An 18,358-nucleotide genomic window follows, 5' to 3' on the forward strand; every position below is an offset into this window, starting at 1 on the left:
GTCAAGTTGCGGTTTTTATTTTGACAAACTGGTAGGCGAGCCAAGCTATAACACACAACTTAAAGAGTTCAGAGTGGTGTGCAAACAGCTGATGGGTGTATTCATTAATTCATTGTTTTACTGGTGCACTGGCAAAGGAATGTTTGTGAGCTGACGATTACAGTTGAAGGGGTGTTTTCTAGTGACTTGCATCCCACTGGGATTTTTGCACAGCGTTGGTGTACGGTGATTTTTTTCTGAAAGACTTTGCAGTTTTTTTCCTGGATTTTTCTGTTTGCGCATAGTCACATAGTCACTTTAAGATGTTTTCTTGTTCATGTTTTTTTTTGCGGTTGCACCAGATTCAAGAGCCGAATGGCTCACAGGGCTATACCAAATAAATTAAACTGAAAACTGAAACTTCTAAGAAGTTTCCGCAGCAGCAACAAATTACAAAGAAGTTTTATTCGGACCGATAGTTGTCTCATAATCTACAGAAAGTATTCAAAGTGGTTGAAGTGTTGCCCCGAGGCAGTGCCAAATCTGTATCCTGATTATCGGCGAGGACGTTTTCCCTATAAAGCAGCACAAGGCAGCAGCAGCAGCGGTCTACAATTATGGCCACACTGCGATTATGATTCCTAACAAGGACAGAACTGGTATATCGTTGTTATACATAACAACTATACATACTATATAGTTGCTTCCTTAAATGATACGGCCACAATTTTTGACAATTTCGTGGTCTCAAACAGGGCTGTGGGAGTTATGCAACCAATACCAGGTCACGTGACACGGTGGGAGGACTGATGCAATGGTAACAATTGCACATTTTTCCGTCTAGAAAGCACCTCTCTGCATGCATCATACTACTCTCATCTGTTTTAGTGTCACCGCAATGCCATCTTTATGTCAGCCAATCCTCAAAGGCCAAAGGCAGCAGCAGCAGCAGACTTCAACATGCTTCGTAGATTTTGACACAGCACTCTGTCGCCTGAAGGGCCAGAGTATTGGGAGCTTTTCATTCAAACAGCTCAGATGTATGTAACCGTGGCATATTTCCGCACTTTAAACGCGTGCGGTTATTTTCATAAATTTCACCTTCATCTTTGAAATCAGGCTGCCCGTTAGATATTTCTCAACACGAGAAATGCAACCGGATGTAACCAAACAGCTTCAGAGTGGCCAACGCACAGTACGCCACCATAAGAGATGCGATTGTGCATGTAGATTGGTAGCTTTTGAGAGTTCCTTTGATACAGCCACTTAACCATAATCTATTCACTCCTGGATGAAGGCCTCCCACCGCTGTCACCATCCCTCACAGGCATGAAGTGTCGCATTCTATCTCACTCGTGCACTTATAAACTAACCTAAAACTACTAACCAATTTTTTTTATTTGACCAGGTAAGGCCCACTGAGCTATATAGCTATTTTCAGAAGCAATCTGGCCACATGATAGCTCAACGAAGTGGCTTATCATGTGGAAATTTATAGCATAGCAACCAAACACTCTAAAAGCATGATTCTAAATGTGGAGGGGAAAACCGGAGGACAAGGAGAAAAATCCACGTGACCATGGGAAGAGAATGCAAGGTGTCAGGGTTGGGGTTGAACCCACAACCTCCTGTATACCAGGCGAGGTAGTTAACATCTCGCCACTGTGGCGCCCTCCCTCCCCACTACGTGAACGGAGCCAAATGCTTAGTTTCTGCAGGGGTCACCCACTTAAGCACATTCCCTCGTTTGGGCACCTTTCCATCGCCAATCTCGTCTAACGGCCATAATTATCATTTCTTCCGTAGCTCTGCTCTCCAAGGCCGCTTACTGTCCTTAACAATCAATATCACGTCATTGATTTGTGTTTGTTTCCTTATCCATATGTATTCCGCTTACCACGTCTCAGTTACACTAAGAACACTTGTCTTAAGAGTGGCTATTCTCCAAGTATCCACGATACCTCTTGAACAGCTACATTGATTATCAGAATCGTTCGGCATTGATTCTTGCTTGCAGTGCAGCAGCAACCGCAGCAGACTTAAAATTCAGAGCAGGGCCCAGCAACCTCCTGCGAGCCTGCAGACCCACATGGACATGACGAGGGCTGCAGCCACACCTGGTTAGGGCACACAAGGCCACGTGCCTGCGCATGTCAACATTATTATAGTACCTGGGTGGCAAAAAAACACACACCAAGAGGGCTATTTCAATGCGCTTCAGGAGTAAAAGATGTCCATGCACGGCCCTCTAATCAATTTACTGGTGGACGCGTGGACGCGGGCTTCCCCACACCGACTGCACAGCAGTAGGTTTAACACGCGACTAATATTATCCATAATAGAGGGAGATTTTTTTGTGTTAGATCATGTAAATATAAATGTGTCGCTAAACCCGCCACCACCCGAAACAGACAATTAGTAAGGTTTGTCACGTAAACAGAACATGGCAATTCGTTACGAGTTCAGCATACTGGTGTATTATAAATGTTGTGGGTTTACTCTCCAACACACCCGGTGTGCTGTACTCGTGACGAATTGGCTGTGTCAGGTGGTGGCGGGTTTAACGACACATTTATATTTTTGTAAGCTAACCCAAAAATGTTTACTCTATTATGTACATTAGTACTTCACCACGCTGGCCAATGCAGTTTGGTAAAGGAGGGGATCAGAGATGAGAAGGCATAGAAGTACAAGGTGGTCCAGATGTCTTGTGACCCCTATTTAATTATCGACAAAAGTAAAAATAAAAATGAATTAAAACATAAATTAATATGCAAAGTCAAAACATGTTCGGGGTCAATTAATTGGGAGTCACAAGACTTCTGGACCATCCTGTACAGTTACAACAATGTATTTTTCTGCACTGAAGTAACGTATCAGAAGCAGCCTATAACACCCGTTTTAAGCATGATAGTCGCCCATCGACGCACTATCCTGTAGGGTTTGGACAAATTGTCAATTTCGTTCGTCATTATTGTTGATTACTCAGGACTCTTCAAAAATCATGGCGCGTGCCAACATCCTGCCTCACGAAGGCAGGAAACCACTATTCCAGACCCAGCGGCATGTGACAGATAATGCCAATGCCAGTCAACCAAGCCCCACCCATCACCTCCCGTTCAGCGGCACACGCTGCTCTGAGATCAAAGTGATAAAAAACACTTCTCTTAAATCCGATCGACTGGAATTGCGTGGCATCCATCCAGCCGTAGACCCCGTCTCAATTCCTGCCCACAGCAGCCTGCCCGGCGACATTCCAAAGTCCATGACTCTATTTGTTGATGAATGCTTCTCCATGGGTCGAGGCGATGCCTGACTTGTGGGACGCAAGTAAAAAAAAATCCATGGTTACCAGATCAAATGCAATGCGCGCAGTGGATTTATTAAAAGATATTTGCCAACTATGGGTGTTTACTGTACTGTATTTAGTGGTTCAGGGTACATGTACACAAACAACCCTTTTGTTAATCCACTGCATACCATGTGGTTGTGGGGGTTAATTGGCCATACTTTAACCACGCTGGTCAACATCTAAAGACGGCAATAGCAATCTATTCACAGGAATGCATCCATCCTATCTTTTTGTTAAGTGGGGCTGTTAAAACCTTCTAAACTCAAAGTTCAAAAAGTCACACATGACATTAGGATTCAATTGGACCTCGTTTTTGCGTGCTAATCATTAACTACACAATCCACTGTTGCATGAGGGCTTCCCCGCTTCAAGTGGGAAAGCCGCTGTGGCAAGATGTTAACTACCTCGTCTAGTTTACAGGAAGTCGTGGGTTCGATCCTGACCATGACGCCTGCTCTATATTTGGAGTTTGCATGTTCTCCCCATGGTCGCGTGGATTTTTATCCGGGTCCTCCAGTTTTTCCCTCCACATTTAGAAACATGCGTTTAGAGCATTTGGCTGCTATAAATGTCCACATAATAAGCCACTTCATTGAGCTATCATTTGTGGCCAGGTCGGTTTCTGAAAAAAGAGCCACATAGCTCAGTGAGGTTTACCTGGTAAAATAAAAATAGTAAAATAGTTAGAAATTGTCGGTGTGTTGTAGGGGTTTTTTGACAATTCTTCAGCACACTGTTCAGGTCGGGTTAAAGATATAGGGCCTAGTTATGTGATAAGTACAGTACAATAGGTTGTTCTGCTGCCTGATATATAAAATCAAAATCCCTATGTTAACCTGTGAGTACATGGCTGTGACCCATGCAAGCGCTAACCAGGCTCAAACCTGCTTAGCTACCGAGATCTGCAATTATTAACTACAGCACTACAATTGCATGCATGCAGCAATAACCATATCAATGAATACATTAAAGCAGGGTTAGCCTGGGGGTACAGTACGTACTTTGAATATCCAATTCTCAACATTTTTTCTGACCAACCCTTATAATTAAAATTTGGTCAGGAATGCAACTTTAATTCCATGCAAGCCACGCCATGGTATTGACATTACTGAATAGGGGAAGAAAAACACCTTCGAGCCTTTATTGCTTTCCAAATAAGCAATAATTCAGCCACTGAATAAGAATCCACGTATTCTCCCATCCAAATACAGTACGAAGCAGGCTTAGCCCCACAGCTTCTGAGATGGCACAAAATGTATGGTGATTTGGCCACAGACAGACAGATTCTCAACGTATAGTTAATGGATAAATGTCCTCTTGCATTTTTGAGTCCTGAAAAACCAGCTAATAATTTCACGGTACTTTAGCGAGGTCAGAGTCCTGACACATTGACTAAAAGTCCTCTTGATTGGCCAGGTATCACTTAATCCAGGAGTTAGGACGCTTTGCCTTATGGAGGTCCGGAGTAGGACTCTCAAATGATCTGGCGGGCCACACATTTGCACACACCTTAGCGTTAGCCAGTAACAACGCAAACACAACAACAAGGTGCGTGTGTCAATCTAGTATGAACAGGCCCCTGTTGTGACACAAGTGACTAAGCACAAGAAAATTAGAAACACGGTGTAGATGCCAGGTCAAAAAACATTGTACCCGGTTAGTGCAGCTTCTATCTCATACGCTTAAAATAGCCCACAGTGCGTTTGCGGCCACCATTCTCACACCATGGGCACATAGAGCATCACTGGCCACATAGTAATAATACCGGCGACCCCTTTGATCATTCGCTGGGGAAGAATATCAGATTTGCACCATCAGGTATACTGCTTCAAGCCACCAACCTTGGCCTAACACAAAAACGCACTCATTACACACAAGTGCTTGCCACAAATGAACCATGATACCTCGGCGGTCTCGTCAAGAAACATAAACCACCATCACGCGGACTCCAATCATCCTCACAGAGGCATGTGGCTCACCATCGAACAAAGACGGTCGCCGCATCGCACACTTTCAGACGCGCTCCTGTGACCGTCTGGAACGCTCTTCCTTCCGATATTAGGAATCCACAGGAGTTATGCACTTTTAAATCATCTAGATTGAAAACTGATTTCTTTGCAACTGCTTTTTTGTGTTTTGTTTGTTGTCCTTCCCCCGCACCACCGATCAGCATGGGTGGCTATGTACAGTACGAAAGAAGTGAAACATACATACATACATACTCACACAGAGAACCATAGACTCATACAGAGATCCCTAGAATTCACACAGAAACCGATAGTTTGGTGTCCTTCCCCCGCACCACCGAATAGCATGGTTGGCTACGTACGGTGCGAAAGAAGTTCAACATACATAAGTAAAAAAAAGTAAGGCCACGATTCTTGCAGCGACGGTTAAATATAGTTTCCAAGTTGGAGACCTCAAGTGGCCCACGAGCCGAAGTCGCTGCCTGCATACGCCCCCGCGGGTCGCAGTTCCCACAGCTGTGACAATTGAACCCATTAGCTCCACAACAACTGGAGTTGATACGCAAGATTACTTTTATTTTGCCTTGAATAAGCGGACCAATCATTTAAATGCGAGTGCCGTGGCCACGAACAGCTGGTAAGGACCGCGTGCTGCATTTCTTTAACTGCTGATGAGACCCGTTTCGTCGAAACCAGTCCTGAACGTGGGTGCTTGAACAAATGCGACTGCTGCTGGATGTTGGGTCTGGAGGGCGAATGAGTCAGTGTATGCTGATGAAGCCGGATGTAATTACAAGCGAAACGTCGAACTCAAAATTAGAAACGTTGTGGAATTACTCTCCAACACACAGGTGGGCTGAAGTAGTAACTAATTGGCGCGTTTTGTTTACGTGACAAATCTGATTGGCTGTGTCGGGTGATGGAGGGTTATGACACATTTCCACTTACGCGATCTAAACCCCAAAAACCTTTATTGTGACCAATATTGGCCGCGACAGCCTCCACTCCGTGTTAAACCGACACGCGTACTTATCATATGTCAAGCCGCAGGGGGGCTCTGCTCATAACGGTGCCGCGTATTCTTCGGCCACCAAGGAACCTTGAAAACGTCACCGAGACCCATAAGGAACCCACCTCGTCAACTCCCTCCATGAGCTGCCCGGACCCAGCGAGCCGCAGTCCGGCACGGAGCTCGTCGATGTCCACCTTCCCGTTGCCGTCCGCGTCCAGACGCGAAAACAGCCTCGCGAAGCGCCCCATGTCACCGGCGGAGTCCACCTCGTCCACCTCCCCCACCTCCGGCGAGGATGACTCTGCCCAGCCTCGGGGCAGGTGGCCTCTTCCTGAGACACCGCACGGATGTCCTCCCGGGAGCTCGGACGCCGGGCCACGGGCCGAATGTTCTGCCGCAAGGCCCCCTCCCGAAACGTCGTCCACCGACGGTCCTCTCGCCCGGTCGGGCACGGAGACACCGGCCCTTGAGAGGCCCCCGTCCGAAACGTCGTCCACCGACGGTCCTCTCGCCCGGTCGGGCACGGGGACACCGGCCCTTGAGAGGCCCCCGTCCGAAACGTCGTCCACCGACGGTCCTCTCGCCCGGTCGGGCACGGGGACACCGGCCGGCGGGGTTGCCCTTGAGAGGCCCCCGTCCGAGACGCTGGCCGAATGTGCGCTTGGAGGAGGAGGGTCGGCTCCCGGAACGTCGACTGAAGGCCTCCCCGCTGGCGGGTCAGCTCCCGACCCACCTGCCAGGGATGGTTTCGCCAGGGCGTGTCCGGGCGAGAGGCCGCACGGGGGCTCATGCGGCCCACCAGACGCAGAGGGGACCCCGGGTTCGACTCCACCACCATCAGCGCCGCCGCCGCCACCAGCATCTGCACGAACCTTTGAGACGTTCGTCGTCTCGTCCATGTTCCGAGTTGTCTCTTGATTCGCTTAATTAGCGGGCGAGCGTCGGCTTCTGTCTTCCCTCCCCCCCCCCAATTAAGGCATACCGAGAGCAACGCTGGGTTTTTTTAGACGTCTATGGGTGGTGATACAATGGTGAGTCTAACGGAGATCATTCGGAACTGATTGAGAAACCGCCGAGGTCCATGCCCGTCACGCACTAATGTTAGATTCCACCCTTTCGTACGCCAAAGCGTCGCTCGCTATTCACCGTGCATCGCGTGCCACTACCGCATTATGCATCAGCAGCGCGCATCATCATCAGCAGCGCGCATCAGCGGCAGCAACACGCGTGTCGCGGTGACCAGCGCTTAAAGCACCCGCGCTGAGCGTGCGCGCGTGTTAAGCGCAGCGCTACACCGAACAAACCATCGACACGTCTCGCGAACGGCGAAATGTAACAGCGCATACAGTGTCGGCGGGGTTTGTATGTTTCCGCGTTACGGTTTGGGTTTTTTTTACGCATGGCCCATCGCTATCTATCGCCGCGGCTCGGTTCAAAAAAATGTCTCTCGGGTTTTTTTGTTTAAACCCCGGCTGTCGCTAACGCTGCTGCTGCTGCTATATCATCATCAGCTGCAGCAATACAATGCTGATAAAGCAATACAAACGCGATGTTAATATCGCTGATGACGACGACGTAGAAAGACCACACGGTCGGGGTACAGCGGAAGCTTTAATGAGGCTTAACCCGCACACGCAGCCCGGCTTATATCGGCTGTGGGCGGCGTGGGCTTAGAATAGCCCCCACCCTCCACACACCAAAGATAAAGGTCCCATCCCCGGTAAGGTAGCCTCCATAGACCGCCGGGACAAGTGCTGGGAGTACTTGACAAAAGTGCTGCACCTGTTCAGGTGGGAGCGAACCAAAACCCCAAAGTGAGGTGGTGTGGCCTGAACCACATCCAGTGCCAAAGATAAAGATTCCCCCCCCCTTAAGGTAGCCTCCATAAACCCTCGGGACAAGTGCTGGGAGTACTTGGCAAAAGTGCTGCACCTGTTCAGGTGGGAGCGGACCAAAAACCCAAAGTGAGGTGGTGTGGCCTGAACCACGGCGGGTGCTCATGTGTATACACACCGCAACCAAGGCTGGGTCGACCTATGGAGTGGTCCAGGGGGCCGTGGAAGGGAATGGCAATTTGTGTGCAGCTGGGGTTGGTAGCTCACCGCTCCACACAACCACCGCACAGATGCAACGCATCTCCAACCACGAGCACAAAGCCAGCGACCATCAACGTTCCTTCCGCCCCCTCTCTTCCTCATCTTACTCATGGTCGGATTGCATAACCCACGAAGGCCCAACACACTGCTTCACCCATCACGACCGGGCAACTGGCTGTTCATATAAGCCACAGATGGTGAACCTTTTAGCTTGCAGGTCTTTCGAATACCTTTAGCGGATAACCACACGGAGACACACACGCTTAACGTTATCCAAAATAACGCGAGCAATCAATGAGGCTCGTTGTGTTTTCAAATGTATAACCACAGTCTTGCCCAATTGAAAATATTTCCCTATACAGTACAGTAGTACCTGATCAGTGTGGCCAATATGATTGCAGCAATGGATAACTAATTCGTTGTGTTGGGTGGAGGTGGGTGTATGACAAAAATATATATATCATGGATAACTAGCGTTTGCAGAAAGTGGTAGGCCTCATGTGGCATGCTTCCTTTATAAAATACTGTAAATATAACTTCATCAAATAACAATCGCAAACTAGGGGCATCATATTAACTTTTGGGGTGGAACTGTGGCGCATTTCTGTTTTACTTGGCACAATGAACCCGTAACCTGAGTTCGATTCCCGGCCATGGCTAACACCGGTGCCAAGTGATCTGAACAGGTTCGAGGTATCCCCTTCCCCAACCCACACTGACCAGCATCAAGTAAACATTATTTAGATGTATAAGGCACCCTTAAATCATGAATCTCAGAGTGCCATGCAAATAAATGGAAAAAAATCAAGTGAGAAGTAACTGGTGAGAGAAAGACTCAAGAAATAAGCTGGAGAACTACAGAGAGGAAGCCTTTTTAAACAGGTGGGGGTCTTCAACTAGGACTTAAAAATCTCCATCAACTGCTAGTTCCTGACCTCCTAGTGCAGCGAATTCAAGATCCTGGGTGCTGTGTAGACAAAACCCCAGTAGCACACAGATGTATGGGATGAAGGAAGCCCATTTAAATCCTTGAACACAAGTAGGGGAATCTTAAACTGAACACGGGTTTGAACTGGTAGCAGATGCAGAGACATGAGCACGGGTGTGACAAATGTATATATGTTGAACTTCTTTCACACCGTACGTAGTCAACTGTGCTAATGGGAGGTATGGTCCGGAAGAGCAGTGCGAGTGAGTAAACTGTCAGTCACATTGTGGACAGACTGTCATCTTCTAAGGAGGGCACTCGGGACATGGCAGAGCTAGGCAATGCAATAGCCAGGACGGGAGATGACGAGCACGTAAACCAGTCTCTTAAAATCGACGAAAAAAGAAATGTGGTGAAGCCAGGCAACATTCCTAACCGTCGATTACAACATTGAGGAGTTTCGATTTAAAGCTTTCGTGACTGCAGGGATTCATCTTCTTGGTTCTTTCGGTAAAGTCACGTAGAAGGGAAGTAATACAATAATAAAAATAAAACATAATAAAATAATTCTCACGACGTTTCGGCCACAACGCAAGCAGCCGTCTTCAGGTGAAACGTCGTGAGAATTATTTTATTATGTTTTATTTTTATTATTTTATTACTTCCCTTCTACGTGATTTTACCGATAGAACCAAGAAGATGAACATTGAGGAGGCCGACCCTGGACAACCGGCGGGGAAGGGCGGGATGCAATGAGAAGGATCTCCGTTCCATCACTGTTAAGTTGGAGAACATTTCTGCTGCTTCTCAGATTTTATGAGCGAGAGCGGCGATGATAGTGCACAGGCCGAGGACATGCAGTCCGATCTCAGTTGAACATAGATCTACGTGTCGCCCACGTAGCAACAGTGACGAGCCCTTGGTGTTGGGGAAACGTTCCAAGCGCGGCCCATATACACACACTGACTAAAGTGGGGCTTAGAACAGATCCATGAGTGATGATGCCATATACAACCGGACTATGAGAAGTTTTAAACCTGCCCATAGTGATTTATCGCACACATTTTGGCCGGTTGGAGTGGAACAATTGCAAGATGGGGGCACAAGACCCCCATCGCGAGTTTCAACTGCTCGAGTAAATTATATCGAAATGTGTGCTATGATCAAGCAGAATCTTTGTCTGCAGATGTTAGCAACTCATGGATGACTATCACCAGATCTGTCTCGGTGCTGTACCCAGGTCTAAAACCTGACTGAAATGGATCAATAAAGGTGTTTATGCACAAATGTTGACGAATCTCTATGGCACGCTCAAGTATGTTGGACAAATATGGGAGATTTTAAATTGGACGGAAATTGCTGGGGAGTTCCAGGTCGAAGCCAGGTTTCTTCAAAAGTGGTGATACTGCTGCCACTCTGAAAAATGAGAGAACTATACCATCTTCTTGGTTCTTTCGGTAAAGTCACGTAGAAGGGAAGTAATAAATTAATAAAAATAAAACATAATAAAATAATTATCACGACGTTTCGGCCACAACGCAAGCAGCCGTCCTCAGGTGAAGACCAGGTCTGTCGGGGAGACAGCGTCTGAATGAAACACCACCACGCTTGGAGCGTATATTTAAGCTGAGTTAGAAGGGGGGAAGGGCGCCTTGAGAAAATAATTTGCATATCAAGAGGAATTTAGCATATTTATGGAAAATGCAGGTATGTGATTCGTACTACTTGTGGAATTCGTAGGAGGTGGGCGGGGGGTTTCAAAGTCATATTATGCCCGTGCATTATGCAGGATTAGCAGCATCAAAGGGAGGGGATAGGGGTAGCATTAATAAAGGGAAGGAATGTTAATAGTATGTAGCTGCAGTAACTAAACAACCACGTAAAACACTAAAGTATAAACTACATAGTATCATCAGTATACTAAATATACTCTACAATAAGCTGAGCTACTAACAGTAAGTAATACATTATAATTCTATGTCGCAGATGGAGTAAAATGAGATCAGCTCATATGCATGAGCTCGATGTATTGTTACGTTGCAGAACCTGTAATGGCGACGAATTAGGGGTGTCTTCATTCAGCAATGGATAGAACATGGCGCATGTTGACTAAACAAACAAGCAAATACAAGAATGAGTTCAGGGACTCTATCCAAATATTAAATCTCAATATCATTGGCACAGGATGTCTCGCTATCAGGGGAGACCTTTAAAAGAACAGGGTACAGAACATGATAAAACATGCAACCTCATTATTATTTTATTGATAACCAGGTACACGGATAATTAAATGAACAGAACAACACAGTAATTGTATACAGTGCCAACTCCGGCCTCTTTGGGAAATAAATAACTTCAATTTGCATAACAAGAGAGACGCTGACAAAACACACCGAGCAAAGCTTTTGCCTAACCAACGACCGTGAATCAATCCCTGAAAGCTAAAACCTGCACCGACTACAGATGACGCAGTCAATTATCGTGCAGTTGTTGAATTATTCATGGCTACTCAACACCTGTGTCACTAGCCATAGACCCTGGCTTGGAATCGTAACGACGCATTCGCTTCAAATGGAAAATCAATACAAACGCTGCAGTAGTGTGCGACTGCTGTCATCTAGAACAGACCGTAGCACAACACAATAACGACGCAATGTCCGATCCACAAATACGAAGGAGACATCACAACGATACACGACTGGGCTTGTACCACCTGAATGTGCAATTTTAGTTGTTGCTCTGCATCTACATCAGCCATACGCAAGAAGAAGTTTCTAAGGTTGCTGCGATATATATTTTACAATAAAATACAGGATATATTTTCGTGACGATTATTTCGATATCAGATTCCTATAACTTTGTAACTGTGCTACAGATTTCGATTTTAAGCTTTCGTGACTGCAGGGATTCATCTTCTTGGTTCTTTCGGTAAAGTCACGTAAATGGTGAGAATTATTTTATTATGTTTTATTTTTTTTATTTTATTATTTTCCTTCTACGTGACTTTACCGAAAGAACCAAGAAGATGTGCTACAGATTTCAATCGCATCAGTGTGTCCCTTGCTGTAGTCCTCGTACGAATGACGATTCGTGAAATGTTCTTGGGTTATCGGTGACTCGACACGATTCTACTACTGCCACATTACAACCCATGCCGCTTACAACGCACGTGCTCTCCGTTCAACAATCCCTCTCTTAGATCATTAAAATAGCTACGGAAATTATCGCATCATTTGTCTGACGAGCTGACAATCACTTTAGTTTACGTTTTTTTGTAAAGCGCTAATGTAATTGGGAATAGCTGCTTATTTACAACTTTAATAATTGTGTTCGTTTTTTGTATAAATACTTTGTCACGGAATAACATGTTTTAAATTCTGTAATTTACGTGAGAATATCTCTTTCCACTGCATGAAACCACAAGGACTCAACTAGAATCAACATCACAGCTGTAAAAAACACAATCCTCGGTAACTGGTTCTTTCGGTAAAGTCACGTAGGTATAAAATAAAATAAATTAAATCACGACGTTTCGATTGCAACACAAGCAAGCATCATCAGGTGGGAAAACCACCGCAATATGTTTTTTTGCTGAAGTGGGAGAGAGATGCCGAGGTAAGAGGTTATATAGGTAAGAGAGGGGGGAGGGGCAAGGGAGGGGGAGGGGAGCGTGGACGCGAGGAGAGGGAAAGGGACTTTACCAAAAGAACCAAAGAGAATGGATCCCTGCAGTCACGAAAACTTCAAATTTAGAGTGAATCCTCGGTGACATACTGGACGAACACCGCTCCACCATCGCTATAAACTGATCGTCAAAACTGGTCGTCATCTGTCAGTAAAGCCTCGAACATCCACCACTCCAACTTCTCCTAACACTACATCTGAATAGGGGGTAGGATTGTGGGGAGGGTTAGGCTTGATCCGACAGCTCCACACTGACGCACACAGGCACGTGTGTGTTTGTGTGTGTGAACAATGTGACAATTAAGGTGAAAGTGGATGGGCAAACTCGGTAGTTGGCCATTTGATGCTGCTGCCACTGGAGTAATTACAGTCACTATGCCAGCCAAGCCATTTATTTGAATTCAATTCTTTGGAGAAGCTGTGTTGGCAGCGGTGCTCGAGCACGATTTAATAAAAACAAATCTACACATTGCTTAATGACCCTTTTAGTGAAGAAGGGTCATTGCCCGAAACGTCGCCTCTTGTATGTTTCCTTTAAGGTCACTGGTGTTCGTGACGAATATGCATGTCTATAACTTGCATGAAAATAGCGCCATCTGCTGGGTCCATTGGGGTCTGCACTTCCATGTACTTTATTAATATAACGCGTTTAACATTGTTAATTGTGACAAAGTGAAACGAGTTTAACACATAGGCTTACGCGAAGATTATCCATAATGGAGGTTTTGGGTTAAATCGCGTAAATATAAATGTGTCGTTAAACCCGCCACCAGCCGACAGCCAATTAGTAAGGTTTGTCACGTAAACCCACTACAAACGTAGTGGGTTTAGGGGCCGTCCATAAATGACGTCACGCGATTTTGGACGATTTTGACCCCCCCGCCTTCGTCACACGGCGTCACAAAAACTCAGACCCCCCCCAAATATGACGTCACAAAGCTCTGCCCCCCCCCAAGGTGCGTGACATCATTTATGGACGCCCCCTTACTCTCCAACACACCGGTGTGCTGAGCTACAGTAGAAACGAATTGGCACGTTTTGTTAACATGACAACCCCTACTAATTGGCGGTGTCGTACGGTGGCGGGTTTAACTACACAACATTTAAATCGACGCGATCCAACCCAAACACCTCCATCGTTATGGAATATCAAACGAGCAGCATCCGTGCCTTTCTGCATGGGACACACGCCGGGGGGCGGGGCTGTGCGGGTGACGTCATCACGCAGACGTGCGCGGTGACGTCACTACGCCGTCTGAGGGCGAGGGGTCGACGACGTTAAGCGCGATGACGTCATCACGTCGCCCTTCATCCCATTCGCAGTGACGTCACCGCGTAACAAGTCATAGACGTTGACTTAAAGTAATTATAGATTTGAAGATTTCGTGACTGCAAGGATTCATACTCTTAGGTTGTTTTCGGTAAAGTCACGTAGGTAAAGAAAAATAGAAGTAAAATAATAAAGCAGTAATTTTATTTCTATTATTATTTATATACTTTTTATTATTTATTCTTTATTTTTACCTACGTGACTTTACCGAAAAAAACAAAGAACCAGTCATTGACGTGCCTTTCAAGGACGGTGGATATTGACATCATTAATTTCGTGAACACGCATGGGGGGAAACCCATCTTCCCGAAGATTTTAACCCGGAAAATGAAAATTTTTGACGCACTTCACATTTGTAATGTTCAACCAAAGGTTGGGAGGAGCGTCTCATAATCTGATAGGTGTGAACCCAGATCTGTTTAAAGTGAATGCTGGACAACACGTTTGGTGTGCGTCTTATTTTGCAATGCGCCTTAGCACTTGCCCCTACAACCTGTTAAAGACTACCCTGTACCGCAGGATCTTTGACCTGTGTTTGGGACCAGCTTGTGTGAATCAGAATATTTACACGAGGAATCCGATGAGCTCTAAAGCTCTTTTCACACATGTCCAGTCGGGGCTTTGTCAGAACGTTGCAACAATTAAACACGTGTGGAGTGCAAAGCATGGGAAAGATAAACAAAGCCCTTGAAAAAATACAAATGAAACTAAACTATGTTGATCTTACCTGGCAGGTAAAGCCCTGGTCACAAATTACAGCTCAACGCTGGACACAAGTCTCGTGTCCCTTGTTAGAGGCGAGAACCGCGGGATCTTTGGCCCGTGTCTGAGACCCATCTCTGTGTGACTTTATCAACGCTGGACACGAGTGTGCTGAGTGTGTGTGTTCTGAGTGTGTGTGTGCGCTATGTGTGTGTGCTGTGTGTGCGCTATGTGTGTGTGCTGAGTGTGTGTGTTCTGAGTGTGTGTGTGCTGATTGTGTGTGTGTGTGCTGTGTGTGTGTGCTGTGTGTGTGCTGAGTGTGTGTGTGCTGTGTGTGTGTGCTATGTGTGTGCGCTGAGTGTGTGTGTGCTGAGTGTGTGTGTGCTGATTGAGTGTGTGTGTGCTGTGTGTGTGTGCTGAGTGTGTGTGTGCTGTGTGTGTGTGCTATGTGTGTGCGCTGAGTGTGTGTGCGCTGAGTGTGTGTGTGCTGATTGAGTGTGTGTGTGCTGTGTGTGTGTGCTGAGTGTGTGTGTGCTGTGTGTGTGTGCTATGTGTGTGCGCTGAGTGTGTGTGCGCTGAGTGTGTGTGTGTGCTGATTGTGTGTGTGTGTGCTGTGTGCTGTGTATGTGCTGAGTGTGTGTGTGCTGTGTGTGTGTGCTCTGTGTGTGCGCTGAGTGTGTGTGCGCTGAGTGTGTGTGTGCTGATTGAGTGTGTGTGTGCTGTGTGTGTGTGCTGAGTGTGTGTGTGCTGTGTGTGTGTGCTATGTGTGTGCGCTGAGTGTGTGTGCGCTGAGTGTGTGTGTGCTGATTGTGTGTGTGTGTGCTATGAGCTGTGTGTGTGTGCTATGTGTGTGCGCTGAGTGTGTGTGCGCTGAGTGTGTGTGTGCTGATTGTGTGTGTGTGTGCTGTGTGCTGTGTGTGTGTGCTGTGTGCGCTGAGTGTGTGTGCGCTGAGTGTGTGTGTGCTGTGTGCTGTGTGTGTGTGCTGTGTGCGCTGAGTGTGTGTGCGCTGAGTGTGTGTGTGCTGATTGTGTGTGTGTGTGCTGTGTGCTGTGTGTGTGCGCTGAGTGTGTGTGTGCTGATTGTGTGTGTGTGTGCTGTGTGCGCTGAGTGTGTGTGTGCTGATTGTGTGTGTGTGTGCTGTGTGCGCTGAGTGTGTGTGTGCTGATTGTGTGTGTGTGTGCTGTGTGCGCTGAGTGTGTGTGTGCTGATTGTGTGTGTGTGTGCTATGAGCTGTGTGTGTGCGCTGAGTGTGTGTGTGCTGATTGTGTGTGTGTGTGCTGTGTGCGCTGAGTGTGTGTGTGCTGATTGTGTGTGTGTGTGCTGTGTGCGCTGAGTGTGTGTGTGCTGATTGTGTGTGTGTGTGCTATGAGCTGTGTGTGTGTGCTATGTGTGTGCGCTGAGTGTGTGTGCGCTGAGTGTGTGTGTGCTGATTGTGTGTGTGTGTGCTGTGTGCTGTGTGTGTGTGCTGTGTGCGCTGTGTGTGTGTGCGCTGAGTGTGTGTGTGCTATGTGCTGTGTGTGTGTGCTGTGTGCGCTGAGTGTGTGTGCGCTGAGTGTGTGTGCGCTGAGTGTGTGTGTGCTGATTGTGTGTGTGTGTGCTGTGTGCTGTGTGTGTGCGCTGAGTGTGTGTGTGCTGATTGTGTGTGTGTGTGCTGTGTGCGCTGAGTGTGTGTGTGCTGATTGTGTGTGTGTGTGCTGTGTGCGCTGAGTGTGTGTGTGCTGATTGTGTGTGTGTGTGCTGTGTGCGCTGAGTGTGTGTGTGCTGATTGTGTGTGCTGTGTGCTGTGTGTGTGCGCTGAGTGTGTGTGTGCTGATTGTGTGTGTGTGCTGTGTGCTGTGTGTGTGTGCTATGTGTGTGCGCTGAGTGTGTGTGCGCTGAGTGTGTGTGTGCTGATTGTGTGTGTGTGTGCTGTGTGCTGTGTGTGTGTGCTGTGTGCGGTGAGTGTGTGTGCGCTGAGTGTGTGTGTGCTGTGTGCTGTGTGTGTGTGCTGTGTGCGCTGAGTGTGTGTGCGCTGAGTGTGTGTGCGCTGAGTGTGTGTGTGCTGATTGTGTGTGTGTGTGCTGTGTGCTGTGTGTGTGCGCTGAGTGTGTGTGTGCTGATTGTGTGTGTGTGTGCTGTGTGCGCTGAGTGTGTGTGTGCTGATTGTGTGTGTGTGTGCTGTGTGCGCTGAGTGTGTGTGTGCTGATTGTGTGTGTGTGTGCTGTGTGCGCTGAGTGTGTGTGTGCTGATTGTGTGTGTGTGTGGTGTGTGCTGTGTGTGTGCGCTGAGTGTGTGTGTGCTGATTGTGTGTGTGTGTGCTGTGTGCGCTGAGTGTGTGTGTGCTGATTGTGTGTGTGTGTGCTGTGTGCGCTGAGTGTGTGTGTGCTGATTGTGTGTGTGTGTGCTGTGTGCTGTGTGTGTGTGCTGTGTGCGCTGAGTGTGTGTGCGCTGAGTGTGTGTGTGCTGTGTGCTGTGTGTGTGTGCTGTGTGCGCTGAGTGTGTGTGCGCTGAGTGTGTGTGCGCTGAGTGTGTGTGTGCTGATTGTGTGTGTGTGTGCTGTGTGCTGTGTGTGTGCGCTGAGTGTGTGTGTGCTGATTGTGTGTGTGTGTGCTGTGTGCGCTGAGTGTGTGTGTGCTGATTGTGTGTGTGTGTGCTGTGTGCGCTGAGTGTGTGTGTGCTGATTGTGTGTGTGTGTGCTGTGTGCTGTGTGTGTGCGCTGAGTGTGTGTGTGCTGATTGTGTGTGTGTGTGCTGTGTGCGCTGAGTGTGTGTGTGCTGATTGTGTGTGTGTGTGCTGTGTGCGCTGAGTGTGTGTGTGCTGATTGTGTGTGTGTGCGCTGAGTGTGTGTGTGTGTGCTGATTGTGTGTGTGTGTGCTGTGTGCGCTGAGTGTGTGTGTGCTGTGTGTGTGTGCTGTGTGTGTGTGCTGTGTGCGCTGAGTGTGCTGTGTGCTGTGTGTGTGTGCTGTGTGCGCTGAGTGTGCTGTGTGCTATGTGTGTGCTGTGTGCGCTGAGTGTGTGTGTGCTGTGTGTGTGTGCTATGTGTGTGCTGTGTGCGCTGAGTGTGTGTGTGCTGATTGTGTGTGTGTGTGCTGTGTGCGCTGAGTGTGTGTGTGCTGTGTGTGTGTGCTATGTGTGTGCTGTGTGCGCTGAGTGTGTGTGTGCTGTGTGTGTGTGCTGTGTGTGTGTGCTGTGTGCGCTGAGTGTGTGTGTGCTGTGTGTGTGTGCTGTGTGTGTGTGCTGTGTGCGCTGAGTGCGTCTGATTTTCCTAAGGGTCTCAGCACTTGCCCCTTATAGCCTGTTAAAGTTTGGTGTGCGTCTTATAATCCGG

The 18,358-nt window shown here is 47.5% G+C and overlaps 1 protein-coding gene across 3 annotated transcripts in view; it reads right to left on the bottom strand.

The window, feature by feature from the left end:
- Positions 1-15,463, bottom strand: part of LOC133354603 (calcium-binding mitochondrial carrier protein SCaMC-2-B-like) — a 58,188-nt gene extending 42,725 nt beyond the window's left edge. For 2 of the 3 annotated variants that reach the window (XM_061571574.1, XM_061571573.1), the window contains exon 1: positions 6,433-8,078. In XM_061571574.1, the coding sequence (XP_061427558.1) occupies positions 6,433-7,209 (777 nt within the window). In that variant the 5' untranslated portion in view covers positions 7,210-8,078. Of the gene's footprint in view, positions 1-6,432; positions 8,079-15,075 lie in introns of those variants that run through there. The other variant, XM_061571575.1, reaches the window with a different exon arrangement.
- Between the last annotated feature and the right edge of the window lie 2,895 nt (positions 15,464-18,358).

The sequence above is a fragment of the Lethenteron reissneri genome, chromosome 48 (genome assembly GCF_015708825.2).
Source record: "Lethenteron reissneri isolate LAM-NWPU_2019-01 chromosome 48, ASM1570882v1, whole genome shotgun sequence".
Lineage (NCBI taxonomy): Eukaryota > Metazoa > Chordata > Hyperoartia > Petromyzontiformes > Petromyzontidae > Lethenteron > Lethenteron reissneri.